Source organism: Ipomoea triloba, chromosome 1 (genome assembly GCF_003576645.1).
Source record: "Ipomoea triloba cultivar NCNSP0323 chromosome 1, ASM357664v1".
Classification (NCBI taxonomy): domain Eukaryota; kingdom Viridiplantae; phylum Streptophyta; class Magnoliopsida; order Solanales; family Convolvulaceae; genus Ipomoea; species Ipomoea triloba.
Window position 1 is genome coordinate 36,752,530 of NC_044916.1, and position 11,299 is coordinate 36,763,828.

The window sequence follows — 11,299 nt, forward strand, 5'->3', positions numbered from 1 at the left end:
AAAAAAAAAAAAAAAAAAAAAAAAAAAAAAAAAAAAAAAAAACATCAATTTTTTTTTTTTTTTTGTAATTTTGATGAAATTTATGGCTGTAATTTTCAAATGACATAAGACAACTTTTTAATTTTGGGTGAAAATAATATGTAACAAAAGAGCTTTGTAGTTTAGTGGCGCAGTATTGACTCTTTGTACTTCAGTAGAATAATAGTACTAAAAAAATATTGTCACAAAAAATTCACATTTTTTATTTAATTATATTTTCGAGTAAATAAAAAATCACAATCACTAATTAAAAATGTTTATGAAATAAATCAATTTAATTATATTTTAATTATAACGATATTCTATTGATCAAATTATATGGTACTTTATGGGTGAGGATGTGATTGGACTAAGCTATTAGTTAGACAGTCCAATCCCTTATTGTCACATCAAAACTATACAACATTTTTTTAATTGATTTATATGTTAATCTTTAGTATTTTTAATTTTTCCTTTTGTATAAGAGTTAATAATAATGGTAACAGTAGTAGCATGCCGTAGTAACAGACGACAACTGGTCCATAGATACAAGAATTTTTAGAGAGGTATGGAAGCTGCATGTGCGATTGCTAGCTGCTAAGTTAATACTTCTTCTACCAGGAAAAGAACATATATAAAATTATTTAAAGCATTCAAATAATTAATCAATGAAATGTTTGTTATATGTCAATTCCGAATGAAATGTTTGTTACTATGTATTTTGGTCCTAACCAACCAAATGACGAGATTTGTTTCATTCATGAATGTTTAGTTTGAATCGCTCTTTCGTTTGTAACTTACTAAGGTAACCTGGTTATTTGCTGTCCCAAGTTGTTGGGGGTAAATATTATACAAATTTTATATATTCTTGTAGTTGTCTTCGAGCTTGTTTGGTACTAATTTGATATATTATGGGGATTCATGTTCAAAGTATCTCACATAGTTGCATTCTTGCTAGCTAAATGGGTGATGCTATAATAAAACCTTTGACTCGGGCCCAAGCCTATTAGCTCTAAACATTGGGCCTATGGTACACAAATAGTGGAGTTTACTTTGGGTTTGGGCACTAACTAAATCCATCACAAACATTGGGCCTATATTTTTGAGTGCTGCTGGCACTTATTAAATACTGTCTCTACTGAGGCTCGAAATCACAACCTTCTCATATTGGAGTATAATTTGCCACTAATTTGGTGTCACTAGATTACAATGGTGTTGGCATATATATATATATATATATGTAACATAGTCCTTTTAAAAAAATTGCATATAGCACACGTGAGAGGCACACCAGCTTGCCTCTTTCTTTAAAAAATAAAATAAAATTGTACGTAGCTTACAAAAAATCTAAACTCTTGTAGCATACCCTCTCTCCTCTCTTATACGCTCTCTTTCTTTCACCTCCTCAAAATGCCACAAAAACTCAACAAAAATCATTGTTGAGGTTGGATCAACATTTTCTAGTTTACCAAGTTCATACTAATTCATTATTACAAAATGTTATTTTATCAAACGTTTATTTTATAATCAATTCTACAAATGGTACATTGATGTACTATTGACATTTAGCAAATTTCTTTTTATAACTTTCAACTGGACATAAATAGTCCCTTTACCTTTATCAATTTTCATCATTGACTTTCAATTTGATCATAAATGGTGCATTGACTATTAATTTTGTTTCAAATTTGACCCATCTGTTAAATATCAATTTGGTAAACATTATATTTAAGGGTAATAATGTAAAATTTTGGTTTTCACATCCCACTAATTATGAATCTAATTTATTAAGTTCATGAACTCAATTTGCATATCTTAAAAACAAGCCAATATTTACATCATTACCCATAAATTTAATGTTTACTAAATGAGTATTTAACTGAATGACCAAATTTGAAACATAATGAATAGTCAAATGACTATTTATAATCAAAATGAATTTCCGGATGAAAATTAGTACATGTTCAAGAAACTTGTTATGGTCGGAAATTAAAATTGACAAGAGAATATTTTTGAAATTAACTCTTTATTTTAATTGTTTAACTTTGTCAAATTGCTAAAATTAATTAAATTCATCAAAACTTAATTAGTCCGTCACTTGGCAAACATCCCCAAAGCTAAGAAACTTCTAGGCAAGCTAGTGAAAGCGGTTGGCATGCATAGTCCCAATTAAGGGAACTTAAAGATTTGGAAACCATGTGCGGGCGATCCTAAACATGATACGAGGAAGGTTTCCCATATGTTTTTAATCCTTTAATGATGTCCAATTCTTTTAGCATATGATTATGATTAATTACAAGCCAAAAGAAAAAAATTAAAGGTGAATCCACAAAGCTACGTGATTGTACCAAATTGCGGCGACATTATTTCAGTAAAGTTAATAAAGAAAGATTAAACAAGGAGCTGAGCATATGAAATGGCGATGAGGTTTCAGTACACTGCACGGGGACGGGGGTTGATGATTGAGGCAATTAAGGATGGTAGATAGGGACAAGACAAGAGAATTTGGGATTAAGAAAAAACGGAGAATTATGGGCAGATACACAATATAGGAAATAGAATGAGCTGGATATGCCCCATTAGCACCAACATATTTGTAGCCTTAGTAAGTTGCTGTTTGGTCTACTATACTGTTTTCAATCCCACTTGTTAAAGGGGGAGGAAAGAGGGGAGAAACCTCATCCTCTCATGTTTTACTATACTAAATTGGAATTTCTACCAAACTGATTATACACCAAGACGTGTTTTTTGAGATGAAATTAATCCAGACGAATATTGGTTGGACCATATTTAAAAATGGCTCTTCAAAATGCTGTTGATGAGTTATATGATAGTTCAATTAGCATGATGACTTAATAAATATATAGTAAGATCTAATAGCACAATCCTAACAAGTCAATTTAGAAAAGAGTTAGCTAACATTTTGACTGATCTTGCTAGAGACTGGTCGAGACATTGTATGGCATTAGGTCCACAAAGTAGTTGGATGTTGCAAGCTGACATTTGAAGGACGCGTTGACTAGTGTGACCTATTGCAGAAATTTTGAAACATAAATAATTTTTTGTACCAATTTAAAATCATTGTCCACAATAACTTCACAACGCTATTAAGCATACCGTTGGCAAGTACCTAAAGTATAAATAAACTCCCTATACTCACATAAAAGATCATATGTAAAATGTAATTTTAGACTTTATCACGTTATCAATTATACATGAATTTAAATTTACAATTTCATAATTAAGTGATTGAAATTATTATAGTTTTTTGATACATAAAGTTGGCGAGGCAGGGGGACGAAAGAGGTTGGAGGTTTCGTGCCGCATCGGGAGAAGACAAGTCGGTGAAGCTTGCCAGCTATACATACCAGTTTCAACCGTCCAACTGCTCCGTTTCGGGTCAAAATCACAATCCTCCCACTCCGCCTCTTACATTTCGCCACGTAGGCGGCCTAACATCATCATCCAAACCTTATTCCGTTCAGACCACAACCGTGCGTTAAACCCCATCCCCCTCTCGTTAACCCCCGCGTCCTCCTCACTCTCTTGTCGCCTACCGCTTCCCCCTCTACTCTCACCTCCCCACGCGCCCCCACCGCGGCTCGGGAACCCCACCACGTAAACAGACACAGACGCTAAAAAGTCAATACATTTCAGACTCGAATCACGTGAGATTCGTCCAGCCTGTGGGTGGGCCCATCCGACGTAGGACTGGTTGAAGTAATCCTTAAAATCTGTTTCCCACTAGTTGCAATCAGGAGGGCTGATCTGAGCCGTCCGTTTATACCTCGAGTGATCAGGATTGAAGACCCACAGCTGTAAGTCTGCAAATTAGTCAAAAAGAGAGCCCCCCAAATTGATCGCTTTTCTCATTATCCGAATTTTCAATTAACGAAAACGGCGTTAAGATTAACAAATGATAATATTAGGAGGACGACGTTAAACATAAACCCCTGCGTCCTCTTTACCGTACTGTCTGTCATGTTTCAAACGTAGCCACGTTTATTATTTATATCTTGTGTAGTACGAGAATGATTACGTTTTACTGTTGTCATTAATTTAAGTATATTTTCTTTTGCTTCTCGAGACGGTATTTTCTTTGATTTTTTTTTTCTGACGCAACGCTTTGCTTATGAATAACGATTCCAAAATATTATTAATCTAAAAAATAAAGCAAGTTGAGAAAAAAAAAAAACCGTTGGGTAGTTTCTATCTTTATTTTTAAAAAAATTGTAACATATATATTCAAAATTTTGGTTGTTTGTTGAAGGGAAATATGAGACAATATTAGGCTTCATATATTTTTCTGATATTATGATGCTAATAGTATTGCAATGTATAAGTGGTGGAGCACTTCAAATGGGCAAGAGTTTAAAAAAAAATGCTAGGAAATAAGAATGCGTTATTATCGCCCTAACATATACTAACTAGTCTGTTTGCATGAGTAGCTTAGTTGGCCACATTGACAAAATTTACGAATAATAATTCGGGATCGAGTACTTTCATTAGTTACTGTTAACTTCACTTCAATTAAATCGGTATTTTTAGACTAAGCATTTTCATTATAAGTCAATACACTCATTTTTTCTCCAAATCCTCATATTTTGTGTTAAATAACTAAAATTTAAATTTAAAAGAAATAACAACTCGTAAATAATTGACTTTTTTTTTTGAGTACTATTACAATTCAGTATTTGTTCATAACTACTTTCTCGAAGAGAATATTAACTCCACTGAAGCTCGAACTCACCACCTCCCGTATAAAGGAAAGGGTTTGATGCCACTGGACCACAAGGTCCTTAGCATAAATAATTGACTTAATTCAGTAAAAATATTTTATTTTTTCCCAATCAAGTTTAATAGACTCAAATAATACGTAAATATAATTGAGATAATATCCTATTATAAAATTCATTTTAATATGATGAAATGAATATACTTGAGATACAAAGAACCATAGACCCAAGAATTGAATATACCCTTCAACCCTGTCGCACTCATTTCCTCCCCATTTTAATGCTGCAATAAAATTGAGATCCCACAATCGTACGGATGTACATACAAGAATTAAGTTTACTTTATCCACAGTTGCATTTATGAATATAGACTAGACTTGGGGGGAGGGGACAACATGTTGCAAACCAAATGCAGTGAGGTAAAAGTTTAAGAATATATGTATATGCCTCAGACAGACCAAATTCAATGGACCTCTCTTCATATACACAGAGAGCACTATTTTTATTATATTTTTTTAATTCAAGGAAGGACCATAAATCGGTATTCAAATGTGCATTCAGGTAAAACTCGTTTTGTACTTTCAGATGATTAGTTGGGCACAGAAGCTAGACCTTATGTGCATTATGGATAAAATTTGTTTTGTAATTTCAGATGATTAGCTGGACACAGAAGCTAGTGCATTCTGGGTAAAACTCGTTTTGTAATTTCAAATGATTAGTTAGACACAGAAGCTAGACATTTGCTTACTACGCAAAAAGAGTTCCTCACTTTGAGAAGTTGCTCCCACACTGTGTCTGGTGAGACACAATTCCTAATCTTTCTTCTCAAACATCACTCTTATGATCAATTGAGCTGTTCATGCGGGCTCGAATTTGGAATCTTAACCAATTTGGTTGGGGTGATAATTTTTATTTGAGCTAATTGAGAAATGTGATTATATATTTGTTTAGTGATGAGAAGAAAGCAGAAGCAACCAAGACAAAATCTGGTCACAGAGGAACACAATCGCAATAAACTATATTTATATAATATAAATTTAGTATATGCTTAACAACTGGTCTGGGATCTACGCACTACTTTCAGTTAAAAGTTGGAACCTCCTGCCCCTACCAACCTTACACTTGGAACTTTCCAAGAACCCACCCCGCCTTTCATTTACAACCAAACCATGACAAAACTTCCCAATGTTTATGCACTAAATATATGTTATCAGGTCTTAATCTTGTGAACGGAATAGCACATATTAAGAAAATTCTTTGTATCGGTCTAATTGAAATTTGAATATGAAATGTATTATCGTGTACATACATGATAAACACTTGATTGTTGTGATTATTGGGGTAACAAATATAAGTGATGGAGTTATAAAACAACTCATAATTTAGTCCACTAACTTGAACGATATACATAATCTAATAGGCTTAGAGATATGTTTTCGAGAAGACTGATTCAAGTTTAGCTTATTGGTCAATTTGTACTATGCTAGTTATATAATAGCTCATCTAGCTTAGTAACATGCACAATAGATCTAATCTCATAAGTGTAATAATATGCTTTCGGGGGACTAACTTGAGTTTGGTTGATTGAGAAATTTATATTATGTTCAAGTTATAAGCAACTCATCTAGTCTAGTAACTGAACAATATGCCTAATCTCATCATAGGTCTAAGGATATGCTTTCGGGAAGATTGACCTGAGTTTGGCTGATTGAAAAAATTGTACTATGTGCTTTGAAAGTTGTACTATATCCTGATGTGCTTACGATAGAATATAAAGTACAATTTTATAAAGTATATACAAGTTATAATTCATTTGGATCTTGAAATAAAATTTGTGGGATCAAATTACTTGTACCAATGGTTTGGAAGGTATGGCCCTAAGTGGGTGAGTGCATGCACCCTAAAAGTAGCTTCTATTATTCTCCTTTGAAGTGTACCTTCATTGTACATAGATGCATACATTTCACTCTTTATATCCCATCTATATATAGCTTGCGTCTTAGCTCCCATCGCCATAGCATTCAACTCCACACAACACTTACTACCCACAACTCGCCAGACAAATTTAAAGGAATCAATAATTCCAATAGTCTCTCTTTCACTTCTTGTTCTTGGGTTCTTTCAATGGAAGCGTTTAACAGGAGCTCATCCACTTCTTCTACATCGTCCGATTCATCTTCGTCGGAGTCTTCGTTCTCGGCCGGCGGAAAGGCGGCGAGAGATGGGAAAAGGGCGGAGAGGATTAAAGGGCCGTGGAGTGCGGAGGAGGATAAGATCCTTACTCGCCTCGTGGAACGGTACGGGCCACGAAATTGGTCGTTGATTAGTAAGTATATAAAGGGCCGGTCCGGGAAGTCTTGCCGGCTCCGGTGGTGTAACCAGCTCAGCCCCAGTGTGGAGCACCGGTCCTTTTCTCCGGCGGAGGATGAGACCATCTTGGCCGCCCATGCAAAATACGGAAACCGGTGGGCCACCATTGCCCGGTTGCTCCCCGGTCGGACCGACAATGCCGTCAAGAATCACTGGAACTCCACCTTAAAGAGAAGATACCAACACCAGAATCAGAATCAGAACCAAAGTCAAACGTTCGATTTCGCCGAGGTTACCGACGCTAAAAGTAGCCCGTCGGGATCCGTGTTTTTCGGCTTGGAAAACTCTACATTATGCATGAATATCAACGCCGGAGAGAGTCCCAGAGTAAATACGTTGAGTCATTGTGACGAAGAGTATGATCCGATGACAACTTTGTCCCTGGCGCCGCCGGGAATGGGCGGACACGAACTGCCGGAGAGACGGACGGAGAGTTTACCGGCGGGGTTCTGGGATGTGATGAGGGAGGTGATTGCTAAGGAAGTAAGGGAGTATGTTACGTCGTCGTTTTCTGGGCCTTCCACTGGGTTTCATTAGGATGAATGGATGATGATTATAGTAATGTTTGTTGCTTGTTAATTAATCTCATCTTGTCGGCTTTCATATTAAATTACATAAATTAAATCAATCAGTTGGTTCATAGTGTTTTAATTTGGTAAACATGTTGGTGCCAAATCTGGAAATTGAAAACCACCACCTTAATATTTGTAAAACTACTTTGGTGAATGGTGAGTACTAATCATCATTTATAATGTAAGACAACTTCAGCTAAGTTGATTCGCCTATTAACTTATAATTACAAAATTACAAGTTCGACGACTTTCCTTGATATTTACTCGTGACACACCCTTGAGTGTACTGACTATAAGTCTAAAGACGTGACCACCTAGCACAACTTGGATAATATAGGTAAACAAAAATGAAAAAGCAGCAAAGAGTTTGCCACTCTTTCAGTAGTTTTACCAAAAAGCTATTTACAGTCACATCTTAAGCACTCCAGGCTATACAGAGCCGCTAATATGGCACAGATTTGTCTGGTCAATCAGGTATTATCAACAAGTTCTTGAATGATGTTTCTTGCCTCTGCAAGAGGTTCTATGTGATCAACTCCTAATGCCCAGACATTCTTCACATGAGGCATCACCATATCTAGTCCAGTCAAATGTTGTTTGAGTGCATTGGTCGCTTCTGAATTCATGAGACTAGCGACGACATTCTGACAAGACAAGGAACGAAGAACATGTAAATCGGGAAGCGTGGCAGGGCATTGTGGCTTGAGAGAGTTATAGTTTTGGTTAAGGAAACATACCAAACTGGTGCTGGAACAAGCTTTTAGAATCAGAGACCTGAGGAAGTCTTCCTCTGAGCTGCTAATGATTTCATCTGAGTTGACAGCGAACATTAGGTCCTGCAATGAAGGATCAGATGTTGATCCATGGTTTTTCACGACAACCCTGCCATGGCGCTTAATTACTTTGTTCAAACGGCAGCCAATCGAACTGCAGTTTTTATCTTTTCTGCTCTTTCTTGAGCTCCACGAGGATTTTTCACATGCTTTGCAATGCTCTTTAGAATGTAATCCAAGAAAAGCTGTTGCGCGCTCACAGTTAGCCCAGCAACAGCAGGAAGATGACCCATCATCTACATAAGCATGTTATACATTAAATTTCTCGAACTAAATTAGAAACATTTCAGAACAGAAAAAGGCATAAACTCTACCTAAGACAAACCCGGCAAGTGGGATGTTAATCAAAGATGAGCTAGATTTGGACTTTATCCTTTGCCAAGAGTGGATAGCATCCTTGTTCTCCAGGATGAGGGCATAAACAGCTACAACCTGACAGATGTAGTGACAGGAATCAAAAGAACTATGTGATGTCCTTGTGCATGGAGAAGATACCCCGTGTCAAGTATAAAAATAGTAAAGCATTGAAGGCTACTTACCCTGCCACGCAGCTGCAATGGCTTAGTCTTCGAGCAATGCATCATTTCATAAATCAAAGCTTTAGGCACATCGCTAGATGAAGCCACACTAAGTGATTCTGCATCAGCAGGAGCATAATGGCTCATATCATCAAATGCATCATAAATCTCACTTCTAGAGTGTACACTGATGAAAGATGCAGGTATCAGCATGAAACTATCCTGCCCACTAGAAAAAACAACATATGTAGGTATATTATTACTAAAGGTGGAAACAACTTCTCAGGATGTCAAGACAACACCATGGTTAAGTTCCTAGGACCATTGAGCTTTTTCGTTGAGCAATTCAAGGTGCATGAACAAAGAGAGCATTGCATACCTGAGCACAAGGATTCGATGAAATGTTGCAGTGACACCTTTTCCAAATCCAGCAGGGCAAGCATGCTTATGTGAAGCACCACAAATCCTTACCTAACCAGTTAGTTAATAATATTAATGTAATATGTTAGGGTTGCTAAAAGTGAAAAACAGAAAGCAGATAGATTTAGAAATACCATCTTCTGATCCACCATAAGATGGACACAGAAACTTTTTTCTTCAAAGAACATTGAATGAAGAGCACCGCTATGGACTTCACACCTTAGAGGTACAGAAAGTGATTTCTCATCTAAATAATGAATAGCCTGTACTCGTCCACATAAAGATATTAGATCTCCTTTGGGTAAATGGCGGCCAGAATATCTTGTTCCATGGGGTTGCATTAAAGGAGTAACCGTGGTGCCACTGCAATAATTGATCTCAGTTTCTTCTTCGGATGAAGCAAGAGGATCGATCAGACCTACCTTTGGCAACTTGAATTTATCCTCAAGGAGGCTAATGAAGGCAGAAGACAGAAACAAGTTAACATCAGTATGTATTTCAGTTCTTAAGCTGTTTGGTTCCGAGGGTGGAATTTGTTGTTGATGATAGCCTTCAGGAGAAACCTCATTGTCGTTGACAATTGAACTACCTTGTGGAAATATAGATGATGAATTCGAATTTTGGAGAATCTCATCTGTTGAGAACGAAAGGCTCCAAATATGATTTCTAGAATTCAAAAATACTTTACCACCATCTGATGATGTACATAACATATCGTCATTGTGATGCTTTATGATGTAATAACAACCAATTTTCATGGCCTGCACTTTAGGTGAAAATAACTAGGTTAGAAGTTATGAGTGTGTAAAAATTAAAATAGCCTCTTTAAATGCAAAATAACTTGATATTCTCAGCTAGACCTATTAAGCAGACAGTATATACAAGATCAGCAAATTACCAGACCTCGTAAAAGGAAAAGGCTTCAAAGCTGAACTCCAGTAATGCCTTTCTCATTTCATGTTCAGAACAGCCAAACTTTACACCAACATTATTGCATTGCAGCCTGCCAATGCAATGGGAATTGACTCTTCTACCAGTAACAAGACAGGGAACTTCTGACAGGCAACTAAAATTACAATATTTCCCTGCTGAAAAAATGCAAAAATGTTCATCATAAGCACCAAGTACCAGCTATACAATAATTAAATTCCACTTTTACAGTCAGGGGCAGCGGCTCACTTGATGGATGGCCAATTTTTCCCTTTTTACAAGGAGGTAAACTTCTGCTTAGACATTCCATGGAATCCTTCAGTAGGTCAGAAAAAGGTGCAGAAAGTGCATCTCCGTTATTCTCAGCAATATGCAGATCCCAAGGCAGAACTAGAGCCTCAGCAAACACACTTGATTTACTTGAAATGCCTTGATGATGTTGATACTGAGAAATATAAATATGGGATAAACAAAGAACTAAAAAACAATGTATCTCACAACAAAGTCTGAGGCTGGTATGTGGTGCTTGCAACAAATACATACCTTTTGCAGGATGGGAAATTTATGCTTTATCCAAAGCAGGTGAAACTTTCCACTTTCAAGCTCCTGAAAGGTCTCTTTCATATTGATGCAATCAGAAACTGGATGATCTATGGATATTTTGTCTGCCACATTATAGGAAAGATGGAGAGACATATTAATCTCCCTAATGGATGGGCCACTGGTGAAAATATGTCGACACGTAAAAGGTTCATTTTGGAGTAAATTCATATGATCCATCTTTTTAGGTATGCCTTCCATACTGAGAGTGAATTTCTTTACCTGAAATGTAGAAACTTGCAGAAGTTTAATATAAGAAATAATTATTCCTTTTATAACACAACTGCCAATATTTGGGGGGG

At 36.3% G+C, this 11,299-nt stretch overlaps 2 protein-coding genes across 2 annotated transcripts in view; one reads left to right on the forward strand and one right to left on the reverse strand.

Annotated features, from left to right (window-relative positions):
- The first annotated feature begins 6,700 nt into the window (after window positions 1–6,700).
- Window positions 6,701–7,837, forward strand: LOC116000059 (transcription factor MYB77-like). Its single transcript, XM_031240075.1, has one exon. It carries the CDS (start codon window positions 6,879–6,881, stop codon window positions 7,659–7,661), a length of 783 nt encoding a protein of 260 aa, XP_031095935.1. The 5' UTR covers window positions 6,701–6,878; the 3' UTR covers window positions 7,662–7,837.
- Window positions 7,838–7,855: 18 nt separating this feature from the next.
- The window catches only part of LOC116000052 (CST complex subunit CTC1), a 6,945-nt gene continuing 3,501 nt past the window's right edge, over window positions 7,856–11,299 (reverse strand). Inside the window, exons 9-17 of the mRNA XM_031240062.1 lie at window positions 10,941–11,219; window positions 10,647–10,842; window positions 10,371–10,555; window positions 9,602–10,228; window positions 9,427–9,518; window positions 9,069–9,276; window positions 8,844–8,961; window positions 8,434–8,765; window positions 7,856–8,340 (exon numbers count right to left, since the gene is read on the reverse strand). Coding sequence (XP_031095922.1) covers window positions 8,167–8,340; window positions 8,434–8,765; window positions 8,844–8,961; window positions 9,069–9,276; window positions 9,427–9,518; window positions 9,602–10,228; window positions 10,371–10,555; window positions 10,647–10,842; window positions 10,941–11,219 — 2,211 coding nt within the window. The 3' untranslated portion in view covers window positions 7,856–8,166. The remainder of the gene's footprint in view (window positions 8,341–8,433; window positions 8,766–8,843; window positions 8,962–9,068; window positions 9,277–9,426; window positions 9,519–9,601; window positions 10,229–10,370; window positions 10,556–10,646; window positions 10,843–10,940; window positions 11,220–11,299) is intronic.

Excerpts from the sequence above, each read along its gene's own strand:
- LOC116000059 (XM_031240075.1), top strand. The coding sequence starts at position 6,879 with ATGGAAGCGTTTAACAGGAGCTCATCCACTTCTTCTACATCGTCCGAT.